The sequence below is a fragment of the Eretmochelys imbricata genome, chromosome 10, assembly GCF_965152235.1.
Source record: "Eretmochelys imbricata isolate rEreImb1 chromosome 10, rEreImb1.hap1, whole genome shotgun sequence".
NCBI lineage: Eukaryota > Metazoa > Chordata > Testudines > Cheloniidae > Eretmochelys > Eretmochelys imbricata.
Genome location: NC_135581.1, coordinates 51,924,468 through 51,938,854, shown reverse-complemented (window position 1 = coordinate 51,938,854; position 14,387 = coordinate 51,924,468). Strand labels below are relative to the sequence as shown.

Here is a 14,387-nt window from a genome sequence, read left to right as displayed (position 1 = left end):
CTTCATCGGATGCATCCGCTGAAGTGAGCTGTAGCTCACGAAAGCTTATGCTCAAATAAATTGGTTAGTCTCTAAGGTGCCACAAGTACTCCTTTTCTTTTTGCGAATACAGACTAACAAGGCTGTTACTCTGAAACCTGTCATTACAGTTGTATAACTCCCTGTTTCTGTTTATAGGGCACACTTTGTTATAGCTTTTAAAATTAATTAAAGCAGTAGTTCTTTCCTATAGCTGTCAATGGTTTTTTATAGTTTTGTTTATTTTGATACAAACCTGTGACATACTGTGAAGGATACTGTAGAAATGAATAATGATGCTGACTCACTCCAGAACATTACAGGTACCAAATGAAAGAAGAAAATACTGACATGTTAACAGTACTTAAAAAACTTTGGGGAAAAAACCTATAAGTTACAATCTTCTTATCTCACTTTACACAGATATATAACCATTTAAGGTGGCTAAGCGAAATATTTACTGCCAAAATTAAATCAGCTTTCACCAGATCTCTTTTTGCACCTGCAAAATTTTATGTGCATATAACTGAAGTATTATGTCCTCATTTATTTGTGGGTATAGCTTCTATCACTTGAACATCTAAAATACCTGATTATCCCCACAAATTTAATTTAGATATTTAGTTTTCCAAGTAGCAGTAATTGTGGAGGCAAAATTGACCCCAGTACCTCACAGGATGAAGTCATATGATCACAGGTGGTAGACAATTATCCAAGTGTCATTAAACCCTGAGTTCATGTGTCTCCATGTACAAACCTCATATCCTGGGAAGTGTAATCAGAGCACTTACATAAAAAGAACAAAGGTTAGTATGTTGACAAGTCATCATGCTTACCAATAGTATCAGAGACATATCAGTATTGAAAGAACTGATAAACCCCATGTTTTTGGTGCGCATTTTTGATACTGCACATGTTGGCATCTCTATGGGATGCCTCAGCCCAGAAGTGAAACATCTACCCTGCATTTTCTGGGTTTCTAATTTTTTTTCTAAATTTTAATGTTTATGAAAGGTAATACACACCCAATACACTATGTGCCTGAAACCTTAGCATCACCTTAAAAAATTTTTTTGTGGAGGATTGTTATATACGGATAAAAAGAAATATCTAGTGCAGTACTTTTTAAAGTTTATATACAGGCAGTTGGTGAAACATTGCTATACACAAATATATCCACAGCTATTTAATAGAGTATTGTTATGCAGTGTAAGGTTTACAAGCAGCCAGTGTAATGTTTGTATTCATAGGAACTCTAGGTATATAGAGGATATTCAAGTGCTCAGGGATATTCTTTTTTCAGATACCAGAGTGTTATAAAAATAAAATTAGTTAATTGATGCAGAATTGTTAGGAGAGTCTGTGTGGGTGTAATTTTTCATGCCCAAACTAAATACACTTTATAAAAGGAAGCTATGGATTCTATAAATAAGCGTAGGTATCTAAATGTATTTACCCAAACCACAAGGTTTGCAGTTGGCTCACTTCTGCCACTGGATGCAGAGAAAGCCTTTCATATGATGAAATGGACACATCTGTTTGCAGTACTCCATCACATGGTATTCAAAGATCCATTAGTTAAAAATAAGCTTGGTAGTAACTGAAAGTCACTACCACCTCACAGATGTTTTGTGTCAATGTTAAATGTATTGCTGATCCTTGCCTGGGTCTAGTGCTACGGGATTCATATCACAGGGAAAATCTTAGTAGGGAGATTAAGGCTTGAATGGTCATGGAGACTGAACTCTCCATTTTTAGGTGGTTCCACGGAGACATTTGCAGCACAGGGCCACAACCACAATTATGCTACTACACCTATTCTGAAAAGAGAGGGATAGCTTCTGTCTTCACAGTTACCAAAGCACAAACGTTCACCAAGGCTCATGCCACTGACAGATAAAACAAACATTTGATGTGTTGGAAACAGTACGCTCAAGGGAAGGGCAGATGCGGCTGGAGCAGGGCATGTTCACCATTTCCCCTGATGCCAGTAGAGCGGCCCGGCAGTGACAGCCTCTGAAATGAATCCTTCCTGGGGGGGGGGGGGGGGGTGAAGAGGGAGAGAGTCCAGGTGTTTCAAGCTGATCTTTAGCCAGTGTCCTCTGGCAACTAGGTAACATTCATTAGAACTAATCAGTTAATGAGTTAGGCGATATTAAATTGCAGGACGCTTTCCTCACCCCAGAGCCGCTCAGCTCAGCACACCCAGGCTCCTTGAACTCCCGGGGCCTTGCCCCAGCACTCCTAGCCGCAGGGCGCCTCATTGCAGCCCTGCCTATCCTCCTCCTCCTCCTCCTCCCCCTCCCCCTCCCCCTCCCCCTCCCCATAAATTGAGTGAGTTTTCGCACTCCACGGCCCTTTCCACCCCCAAGCTACTGCCCGGGCAGCCGCAGGCCTCCTACTCCAGCACAAGAACCACTGGCCCGCGCTCCGGAAATGAATCTTCGCTCAAGAGACTACATACCCCGTCAGCCCGCTGCGCACTTCCGGCGCGTAGTGATGAGCCTCGGGGCGTTGCCGGCGGTGATTGGATGCCGGCTTTGGCGCGTCAGTGTTGTGGGTGGGGAGTGGTGGTGGAGTTTCCCCCTCCCTCGCTCCCGGCAAGCCAGAGGCTTGGCTGCGCGAAGATGGCGAAGACCTACGACTATCTTTTCAAGCTGCTGTTGATCGGCGACTCGGGCGTGGGCAAGACCTGCCTGCTGTTCCGCTTCAGCGAGGACGCCTTCAACACCACCTTCATCTCCACCATCGGTGAGGGGCTAGGCGGGAAACGGAGCCACGGGCTGCCTCGGACCCCCCCGATCACTTCCCTTGAGGGGCCGGGCCGGGGGAGCCGAGAGCGGAAAGGGGCACGGGCTGCCCAGGCATCCCTCGGTCACCTATCGCGAGGGGCTGGGCTGGGGAGAGGAGCCTTAGCGAGGAGAGCTGGGTCGGGGCTGCCTCCCCTCACCCAGCCGGGTTGGAGATGAGGCGCCTCCGTCCTCGTTGTCTTCTTCCTTCTGGTGAGGGGCTTCGCAGGGCGGCGGGGGAACCGGAGAGACCGGGGGAGGGGAGCTGGCTGCCCGAATGCCGCCTGCCCCCGGTACCGCTGTGGGGGCTGGGCAGAGAGAGTCTAGTGGGAAGGGAAGTGGCCTGGGCTTTCCCTCTTAGCGCTGGTTCCCCGCGGGGTCAGGCGGCTTCGTGGTGGCCCGGCTACACTGGTCACCGTCGGGCTAGCTGTCATGGAGCGAGCGAGTGCCCGTGAGGTGGGTCTCCGCCTCGCTCGGAGCCAGTCAAGTGCGGGGGAAGCCGGGCCCTTCCGTGCTCAGGGGAGAGATGCCAGCCTGGGGCACTTCCTCCTGCCCCGTGGAGCCTGCTGGTCGGGCCGCCCCCTCTCCACGGCATCCCGCAAGCCCGCCTGGCTGCCCTCCGCCCGTCGGCGGGAGGTAAGAGGGAGTGAAACTTCTCCCCCTCCCCAGTCCTCTTTTCCTGGCTCCCAGCTGCTCAGCCGCCTCCTCGGAGCTGGCTCTAGGCTCCGGTTCGCACAATCTCTGGCGAAGTGCATTACCGCGCGCTGCCTTGTTCATCTCCGGCTGCGGTTTCGAGACCGCTATGTGCATTTCCCCCTTGTTTAGCAACTTGACAAGTCATTAGGGAGGTGCCCTTTGCTGAGCTCTCCGCCCAAACCTTGTAGCGGTGACTGGCAATCTGCTCAAAACATTGAACTTTGCCCGCTTTGTTGTTAAATCACTTTGTAAATAAGACCTAGGAGCCCCAGTCATTGATCAGGACTCTGTTGTGCTCGGTGCTGCACAAACACAGAACAAAAAGACCCCTTACCCCAAAGGAGTTAAATTCTGAGGACAAATTCTGGGCTCTCTAAGTGGAGTGGACAGTGGAGACCATAATGGATAAATATAAACTATCATATTTCAGTCTTGCAGGAAAACAAATAGCTACACCTTTTTTTTTCCCCTCAAAGCAGTTTCTCTGACACTTACATACCTAGCTCGTTCTTCAATCAGATCATCCAGATTTGAATGTAAAATGTTTTCATGTGACTTGAGAAATGGCTAACTGTTGGCAGTTGTATAAACTCCCTGGACCATCTTGCTCTCCCAGTAATGGAAATCACTTTAATAGGATAGGATGTTTTAGAAATGCTCTTTAAAATATTGACCCAAGACTGAACTGAAAACAAAATCCAGAACATGACACTCTTGGTCTGGGGGGGGGGGGCGGTTTTTCTAGGCTGTTCAGGAGCTGTCCTCCTAACTGTTTCCCTGTTGCTTGCGAAATTCTCTGTGATGTGCATATGCAAGTTATCAGGAAATGGAAGAAGACTCAAACTGCTTAAACTGGGTATTGCTCAAATTGTATTTTAAAAAAAACCTACTTGATTACAGGGAGTAAACAATTATAGTAATCTATAGGTTTCAGAGTAACAGCCGTGTTAGTCTGTATTCGCAAAAAGAAAAGGAGTACTTGTGGCACCTTAGAGACTAACCAATTTATTTGAGCATGAGCTTTCGTGAGCTACAGCATCCGATGAAGTGAGCTGTAGCTCACGAAAGCTCATGCTCAAATAAATTGGTTAGTCTCTAAGGTGCCACAAGTACTCCTTTTCTTTATAGTAATCTATAGTCACAGTTGAAGGCTAGTTGATTTTATTGATTATGGGTAATATTAATAATTGTCTTACACTTTTTAGTTCCATAAGAGTGGAGTACATATGAATGTGTATATTGAGTGTCTGAGATTTCGAGTGGCTTTTCTTATGATTAAAGTTAGTATTTTTTATGTAATTTAAGAAAAATTCTCAAGGCAGTCTCTCTCTCTCTTTGCTTTTTTTAAAGCACAGATACTTTTGCAACAGTAGTGTCCCAAAAATTACTGAGATATGCATGACTTAACTGTTTAACATAATAGTCTGTTGTATTAGATATTTTCACATTGACTGTCAGTTTTAAATTGAGCAAAGAGAATTTTTATAAGACCTTTGCTGTATTAGATATAAATGTATTGTTACTGAAATATTAGGTTTATGTCCCAATCCTCCAAACACTTAAATTCATGCTTAACTTTATTCATGTAAATAGTCTGATGCTACTTGCATTATGAAAGCAAAGATATGCATAATATCTTTACAACTGAAGACTAAATCTTTATGCACGTAGCTAGTGCTTGGCACGATGAAATCCATGCTCATCTGAAAGAATAAAACTTTTTATTTTCTGGAAATGTAAATAAAGGTGACCTGGCATGGAGAAACAACGTTTATGCTCCTTGTATTTTGTGAGTAAAGAAGACCTGAAATGTCTTCTCTCTAATGATTCATGTTTTGTTACCCTGGAGACTTGATGGACTGCTGGTGTTATGAGATACTGGCTACAGAGGAAGTGAATTCTGACTAAGATAGGAAGTGTCTAGTTTTAAGTAGCCTGAATGATATTTTTGTGTTAGGACTAATTAACTACCATTTGGGAGAAAAAATGTCTCTGTTAACTGAAAGGGTAGACTTAATCTTTGAAGGACTGAGAGCAGATAGTCCGCATCAGAGTTCCAAAAAGAAAAGGAGTACTTTTCTTTTTGGAACTCTGATGCAGACTAACACGGCTGTTACTCTGAAACCTATCAGAGTTCCAAGAATTCTCCAGGGAAGACGAGACTTGATGCTATGACAGGTCTAGGGGTTGTTTTTTTAAACGTGGGGGGAAGGGAATTAAAACAAAACACAAAGGTTAGATTTGTTTTAATTCTTTATAAGGAAGAGAAAAAATTCCTTGTTTCTTCTGCAGCCATCTTCAGAATGTAATAAGAGTTTGATTAGTGGCTTTTCTAAAGGCTTTTTTCCACTGTGTATTCAGTTGAATAAGAAGTTTGGGTCATAGAAATGTTTTTAAAAAGCAGCATACTCAGCTCCAAAAAAACAGTGCACAGGTTAGATACTGAACCTATTCCTGTGTTTATAGTTACAGAAAGAACTGGATAAAGTAAATTGAGCAGCATTCATATTCTGTCTCTCACAAGCTTTCCTGGTTATACTTCATTGTCTTCTGCTTAGTTCCTTAAAGTTTAAGTGCAATTTCATTGGTCTGCTTTGGATTTTAAAGATACTTTTTGTATATATATGACACTACTTTTCTCTATCTTGCCTAGGTCAGCTTAATGTGTTCCTTTTTTTTTCCTCACGCTTCCTTCCCTCCCTGTTTTTTATTTTGGGTTTTAAAAGGATGCTAACTTTAAGTCTCATCAATTTGACAAAGTTACTGGTAGTTTTAAGATCTGCCCTGTTGATTGGGCTTTTACAATTGCATTTTCCTATTTTTGTAATTGTGTTTCCTCCCCTGTTGGTTTATGGAAGACTTCACAGAGGGAAACTGAGTTACTATAGGGGAAACTGACTGTATGCGAAGTGCTGACAAATGCCCAAACAGAGACTGTACAAAATGGAGCATTTTCTAATCTCAGGTGTAGGTCATTGTTCTAAGACCTGGGTGTATGTGTGGTTTTTGCTTGCTTGCTTGTTTAGAACACTGGTGGGCAACCTGTGGGCCGCACAGTTAGGCTGCCAAACTGTTTGTTTACGATTGCACAGCCACCCATAGCTCCCAGTGGCCACGGTTTGCCGTTCCCGGCCAATGGGAGCTGCGGGAAGCAGCGTGGGCTGGCCGCCGCTTCCCACAGCTCCCATTGTCCGGGAATGGCGAACCACAGCTACTGGGAGCTGCGGGCAGCCATGCAAATGTTAAACAAATGGTCTGGTGGCCTGCCAGCAGCCTACCATGAAGGGTCGCAGGTTGCCCACCACTGGTTTAGAACAACGTCTAGACTTCTACTTAAAGGGATGGTATCCTCTTAAAAGCTTGCTGTCTGATCTAACTTGATCAGTTTTACAATGCTAAATAACACATCATACATGTAGTGCTGTCCATCCTGAAGGATCTTGATTGCTGTATATAATAAATTGAATTATTTCTCCCATGATTAAAATGCAGCTATCTCAAGGGTGGAAAAACACAATGCAGTATCCAAATGGGAGTAAATCGGGGGGAAAAAAAAATCTAGCTACAGGAATTGAAGCTGTCAGAATACTGGCTTCATGTGACCTTCAGAAGAAGATATCTCCAACAACATGGTGATCCCCAGCATCATGTTGTGCATGGAATCTACCATAATTTGGAGCACCATCTAATACTACTTGGTGGCACCCTTAGGAGAAATGGGGTATGTCTACACTTTGAGCTGGGGGTGTGAGTCCCAGCTCAAGGAGACATACTTAAAGGGCTGTCCTTACCCATATACAAAGCACGCAGCTGCGTAGGGCACGTGGAAATTTGAGTGTAGACATACTCTTTCTTAGTCTCTGTTCAGGTACTGACAAGCTGGAGCTGGCTTAATTTTTGAGATCTGACATGATATCCTTTCAATATGTGATGTCTTGCCTTTTTACTGTATGAATTAGCCTTATGCTAGGCCCCATTTGTGTGGGAGTGGGTGGAAGAGGGGTTAGTGAGGTGTTTGTGTGTGGGTTTTGGTTTTGACTGCATTGTGGTGGTCTTTAAATTTTCCTTTTCAGCCTCAGATCCATTCCTAGCTATGGAATTCTGCCTTTTCTGTGTCATAGCAGCTTAGGCCCATCTTGTGCTGTTGCAAGACATTTCTCTGGTTGCTTCTACTGTTTCCCAATCACAACCCCCATTGTCACTTAGCAGTTTCAGTCACCACAGCATTAGAAGTTATTCTGTCTGATTTTTTTTTTAATAGCTGAGAAGAAGGTGGGGAATGTGGTAATCTGTCAATTTCATTTCTGCCAATTGCAGAATTAAATCACCACTGAAGTTATATGCTTGTGTCCTTGCTGTCTTTGTGTGGGCCTTTCAAGACTGAAGGTGCTCTGTTGATGTTCCGAACCCTTGGTTTTATGGATTTCCCCTCCCCCCTGCCCACACTGTGGGCGGTGGGGGAAAGGAGAATATACCTCATGCTGAATACAGGTGTTTGCCTGGATGCTTGCAACTAGTCCCCCTGATTTCTGCCCCCCCTTTTTTTTCCCTCCCTCCGACTACAACTGTGTTCATGCTGTCTCTTTACTTAACTACCTTTTTGTCTTTCTCCGTCTTAAAAAGAGGTCCCTTTTTCTCAGTTACTCTAATAGTTAGCAGGGCTCCACTTTTCTGTCTTTACATCTTTCTGCAGGGGAAACTCACTGCTAACTTGGACTTGACACTACTGCTTCCTTGAGTGGAAACTCTTGCTTTCACACACAACTAAAAGGGAAGTAAAATTCAATCAAATAAATGGAGCCAGCTTGCTTAGCCCAACAACTCCTATATAAAGCAACTTAAATTCCTGTGAAAGCTGATAAGATAAATTATCCAAAATATAGAATATGTGTTTTGCTGGTCCTATCAATTACTGATTCTAAAGTCTGGGTCCTAAAGTGTACACAGTGCTGTTACAGAATTTACTGTGCATAGTGTTGAATGACAGTCTAATAGTCTGCAATTATCTAGCTTGCTGTTTGAGTAGTGCTGGCTAGCAGAACTGGATCCATTTTATTTCGGGTTAGAAGGCTTATTCTTTAGATTTCTCTGGGTTCCTTTCACTCTCTTTTGTATAACTGGATTTCTATGAGACTAGTAGGTTTTCTCTTGTTTAATAGTGATTACTGATTGCAAGATAAAGTTTTTTACATTTTTATCCAAGACGATATCAACATGTGGCAAAAAGTCATCTAGAGTGTACTGTACCTGATAGTTAGAACAAATTGCCTCACTTTTTAGAGGTATTTTTTTCCTTGGCTTCATTCTTGAAAAACGGGGCCATCCAAAAAAAGTTAAGCACATGTATACTGACTTTAGCTTGTCAAATTAGTTTAATCCAAAGTATACTAAATATCCACTTCTCCCTTGAATGAAACTTCAGCCGCAGTAATAGCCTTTAATAGAAACTACTTCAACACATTTTATTGTTAAATTATACCAGACTGAATATTCTGATACAAGTTAGTGAAGGAGAGTTATGTAAAGAGAGTGAATTGTCATAGGCCAAAAAGAGGGAGTGCTGAAGCTTTGATGAAGAGGAAAATTTCAGTTGGGCTATTCTTGATGTCAGGAGCTATAGATGGAAAGTTCATTGCTGATGAGATGGTGGTGGAAAGAAACAGCAGAGACAGTGATGGAAGAATAGGGAAAGAATATTCAGAAGTGGGTTGGTGGCAAGAACTTGTAGCTCCTCTTTAAAATTAGGGTTTTCTTAAATGAAGGCGCCAGTGGAACTGTCTGAAGGGGGTGACAAGGTGGTGCTGCTTTGCATTAGTGGGCTATGTGTGCAGGAGTCTTGAGGAGTGAGACTTGAAGACAGGACAAGGTGTGAGGAAGTGGAGGCTTGCTTGAGAGAAACAAACAATATTACAGGGGTGGTGATAGGCAAATGTGCAGCAAGAGGAAGATTCAGGATGAAGCTGCAGAGACAATTGTGAGGCCTGAGTCAGCAGGAAAGATGGCATTGTGTTGTTTAGGAGACTTCTCTTGATCAAGAGAAGCAATCTTCTGGGTGCATTATAGGTGAATAAACATATTGAGGTACCTAGCTTTGAATGTTCCACAGTGTACATTAATCAATACAGGGGACATCTTAGGTTGCAACCCTTTTTTATTATTATTAAAATGACACTACTTACACTTTCTGTGCTCTACAATAAAAGCAAATCAATGTTGAGTGAAATTGCTTGGTTTGTATTAAAAATGATATTGCTGCTTTGTCTTTGCGTGTTACCCTGAAATAACATGACAGATGTCTAACTCTTTCATCCCCACTTTTAACTGGCAGATGGAGCTGTCATGGTTGTGTTGCCTGATTATTTGACCAACAGAGAGGCAGACTGAAGCAGTGTTGGTAGCCTGCTCTGAATAAACAATTTTTGTTTAAGACTAGATTAACACTTAATAAATTTAGGAACAAATATGAAACTTGTAGTTCGTTAGTATATGCTATCAGGAATGTATTGTAAAGCATTTAAAAAAGTGATTACTATTATCTAGGCTCCTTAATAGTCTTGCTCCTGTTTTAATAGGAGTTGAAAATAACAGTTCTGCAGTTTGTCACTTTAAGCTGTCTTTTTAGTGGTGGTATTTGTCTTGACCTGGCTTTCTTTTTTAAAACTTGGCTGAACTTCATAGTACGATTCACATGGCGAAGAACACATGCTGTGTTTAAAGTGAGGTATTGCTTGATTTTAATCTTTGAGATTGCAGTACAAATTAACATTGTTGATGTAAACATCTAAAATTTCCTGTTGAAGCCTCTAAGGACAAACTGTCACTTTTATCTTCAAAACGTTTCAGTGTTCGATTAAATAACCCTGTTTGCAAAGATGAGCTCTCACTTGGGGCTAAATTGGGACTAACGCCATTATTTCTAAGAAGTTACATGAGTGTAAAGCTTCTGTGTGAATATAGAGTTGCGCATCATTCGTTTTAGTTTCTTGACTTTGAACTCAAAATCAAAAAACCAAAATCTTCACTTTGGAAGAAGTTCTTTCTTGTCCTTGGAGGATGCAGTAAGGGACTTTGTGGTCCTGGTGTGTGTGTATGTGGTTTTGTTTTTTCCCTAGAGCTTTCCAACGGATAACCCCGTTGCATAATGGCCTGTAAGAAGTTTTCATGAACAGCTGTCAAAGTCTATACAATCAGATCTCAATTAAAAAACACAAAACTCATAGTTATAAAGAGAGCTCCTTTGGTTCTCCCAAGTTGCAACAGCAGAATATAAAATGACTGGTATTAGTTGCTCAATATGTATCAGCAAGCAAAAAAGCTAACAATGTTAGGACCCATTAGGAAAGGGATAAATAAGACAGAAAATATCATAATACATTGTATGCCCAATCTTTAATACTTCGTGCAGCTCTGGTCACCCTATCACCAAAAAGGTATATTAGAATTGGAAAAAGTACAGAGACTGGCAACAGAAATGATTAGGGGTATGGAACAGCCATATGAGGAGAGATTTAAAAGACTGGGACTCTTTAGCTTAGAAAAGAGATCTATAAAATCGTGAATGTTATGGAGAAAATGAATAAGGAAGAGTTATTTACTCCTTCACATAACACAGCAACCAGGGGTCACCCAATGAAATTAGTAGGCAGCGGGCTTAAAACAAACGTAAGGAAGTACTCCTTCACACAGTGCAGTGTCAACGTGTCAAATTCATTGCCAGAGGATGTTGTGAAGGCTAAAAAGTATTTGGCTATTAGCCAAGAGGGTCAGGGATGCAATCCCATGCTTTGGGTGTTCCTAAATCTCTGACTGCTAAAAGATGGGACTGCATGACAGGGGACGGATGGATCTCTTGATAAATTCTCCTGTTCTGCTCATTCCTTGTGAAGCATCTGGCACTGGCCACTTCTCAGAAGATGGGGAAACTAGGCTAGATGGACCATTGCTCTGACTCAGTATGACCATTCTTATGTTCTTAACAACTGTTATTGGGAACCCATTGCTGTTGGCAACAGTGAAAATGATAAGGGTGAAGTCAATTTCCCTCTGTTGTGGCTTTGGCAAGTTCTGAGCAAGGTAAAGAGGCAGGATTCAATGTTCATTGGGGTTAGTTCCCAAAAATGGAGGCCGTGGGGGAGTGGTAAAGTAGCAGACATGCCTTGCACAAACCTCTTGCAAGAACTAAGTGTTTTGATTGGTGGTAGGGATTAGAAAATGTTGTCTTCCTTTTAGCTGCCAAAAGGGGTTGGAAAGCTGTAAAATTCTCTCACTGATTACCTGAAGGCTACAAAAGGTAAGTGGTGAAGCTCTGGCTGCATAACTTAACTTCCATTGACTTCAGTAAAGCAGAATTGTACCTGTAGTCTTCAAGGTCAATCCTGATGTAATTTCCAACAGCTAGGTTGTATGGCTTTGCTTTTTTACATGAATGGTGTATCTGTACACCCTAATAGGACACTCTGATGAGCGTAGGGCTAAGTTTAGATTTCCAGTGAAATGTTCAGTTCTTGGAGATGCAGTGAAAAAATGGAGGTACTCATTTAAAAGGCTTTTAGAGCTAATTAAATAGTGTATTTAATTGTAACACATTTTCAAACAGGCTTTTTCCTTTAAACTTCAAGAGATTTGGTAACATGGGTATCTTTCATGCTTGCTTACATACTTTGTCCTTGGGTTACAGCTGTCAAGTAAACTTTTAAAGTCCTACTGATGGTCATTCACATTTTGTGAAGATAAACTAGAACAATAGCTTGTTCAGTGTGATACTGAAACATAAAAGGGATGTTTCCTCTGAACATCTTCACATATTAGCTGGCTCCAGATTGTGGATGTCTCTTTTATCCTTGTAATTTCATATCTGCTCCCCCTTTTTTAAGTTTAATTCCTTCACATCTAGCGATTGTGTTGTGCCACCTGTGGTGTTCCAGGATCACTTTAATATCACAAGTCTAATTACAATATGTGATGAACCTTTGGCCTCTTTTCAGCATTGTGTCTTCTGAGGCTCCTAATTTTATTTGAGCCTGATTAAAAGCCCTCGTAAAGCTTTTAGTTATGTGCTAATCATGGCTATGCACTGAACACTACGAGCCTCTAAATTCCTCTTGTCAGGAATCTACCAGTATGTTTTCTTATATGACAGTGTATGTTTTCATATATTTCTTAGACAAGAGGTTGACCTTTACAAATGTGGGATATAGAATAAGGGAAAAATAAGATTTTCATGCCCTCAATTTGACATACTTTATAACATCAGCTAAGCCTATAGATAGTTTGGATGGTGGTTCTCTTTATATTGCCCTCATCTGCCTGCTTCAATGAGTTATTTAAAACTAAAACAAAAACCAAATCACCGAGAATCAGATATATCAGGATTGTTACCCTGAAACTAAAGTTTCCATGGAAATAGTCTCTAAACGTTCCCCTGCAGTGTTTGCAAACTCTGCAACTTAGTAGGAGAATGAGATCGAGAAGTGAAATTGTCTAGATAAAAATGAAACATTATGCTGTTTTCATCCTCCCAACTGAGTAAAAAATATAAATGTTGAAGAATTAATTTTAGATGGTAATAGTCAGAAACAGTGTGGGTAACATAGGCAAAGAAAACAGCTTTTCAAAATGTCTTTTAGCCTGTGGTTTTTAAATGTCACTTTACTGCTGGAGGAAAAAGCAGAAGGGGGAATAGGAAGAGTGGACTGGGCTTCCAAGCAGTTCTGTTATCAAAAGGTGCTTCAGGGGAATTCTACTTGAGTACTTGCCAAAAAAAAATAAAGGCTGCTATCTCTGCAGTGATCCTGACTTCAGCTGGCTTAGAGCTGGTGACTTTCGGGTCCAATATATGCCATTCTGATGCAGGAGGCTAGTTCTTGTTGTCATGCCCACAAGGATGTGGTTAGATCCTTGATTCAGAAAGCTTTGAAGTTCCTCTAAAGCGAAAGTTACTTTCTGCAGAACTAAACTTCAAGGCCAGAGTCCTATGTTCAACACAGAAAATTTCATATGCTGCATGCCATCCTGCTTACGCAATGGGCTTTTCTCAGAGTGGAATCTTCATACATTTTAATGAGGAGGTCACTTGCATGCATGATTCTATTTGAACAATACATTAACTGTTTGAAGCAAGCTGGCTGACTTTGGAATGTCTTATGAAAATTGCATGTTGAGTTTGTAGGGACGACTACTCTAAATGATTAAGTTATCAATGCCATCTTAAAAGGATATTGAGCTAAAAACAATACATCCGAAACAAGCACTTATTTGTTGCTAATGCTTTCTTAAATTATTACAACATAAAAATGTCAGGCTAAGTTAACTTCACCAGTGACTGTTTGCTTACTGTGGTTTGCTCATGAAAATAGACAGCGAAAACAGACTAGCTGCTTTTCCTTTTATAATGCACTAGCATAACGTTGCAGTATCTTGGTTGCAGACAGTATGGGGAGTTGTTCAGAGGCCAGAAATCCTGTTTTTCATATGTTTGTTAAACCGCCCTTACCCTAAAACATGCTTTAAAAAGTGTTACTGAAGGGGGACAGTGAACGTTGACTCATGTCGAACGAAGTTACAACCAAATGAAAGTTCCTACTGCCATTGTGTCTTGTAATTTAAAAGTTGGACTCAGCTTGCTTTCAGTGTCTTAAATTATTTAGTGCAAAGGTCAATCCAAGGTATGGTGTGTGAGCTCTGCTTTCTGCAAAAAGACCTTTTGGGGAGGTATCCCTGGCTGTGCTCCTTGCTTGGAAACTGAATTTGGTTTTGGGTGGCCCTCTCCTGTTCCTCATAGTAGAGCACTTGGTACATGCATTCCTTTTGGCAGTGGTCCTGACAGGATCACTGAGGTAAATAAGCCGAACCATGAGACAGTCAACTGAACACTAGATGTGAGAT

The 14,387-nt window shown here is 41.7% G+C and overlaps 1 protein-coding gene across 1 annotated transcript in view; it reads left to right on the top strand.

Annotated features, from left to right (window-relative positions):
- Positions 1-2,598: 2,598 nt before the first annotated feature.
- Positions 2,599-14,387, top strand: part of RAB8B (RAB8B, member RAS oncogene family) — a 42,016-nt gene continuing 30,227 nt past the window's right edge. Inside the window, exon 1 of the mRNA XM_077829237.1 lies at positions 2,599-2,769. Within this exon, the coding sequence (XP_077685363.1) occupies positions 2,646-2,769 (124 nt within the window). The 5' untranslated portion in view covers positions 2,599-2,645. The remainder of the gene's footprint in view (positions 2,770-14,387) is intronic.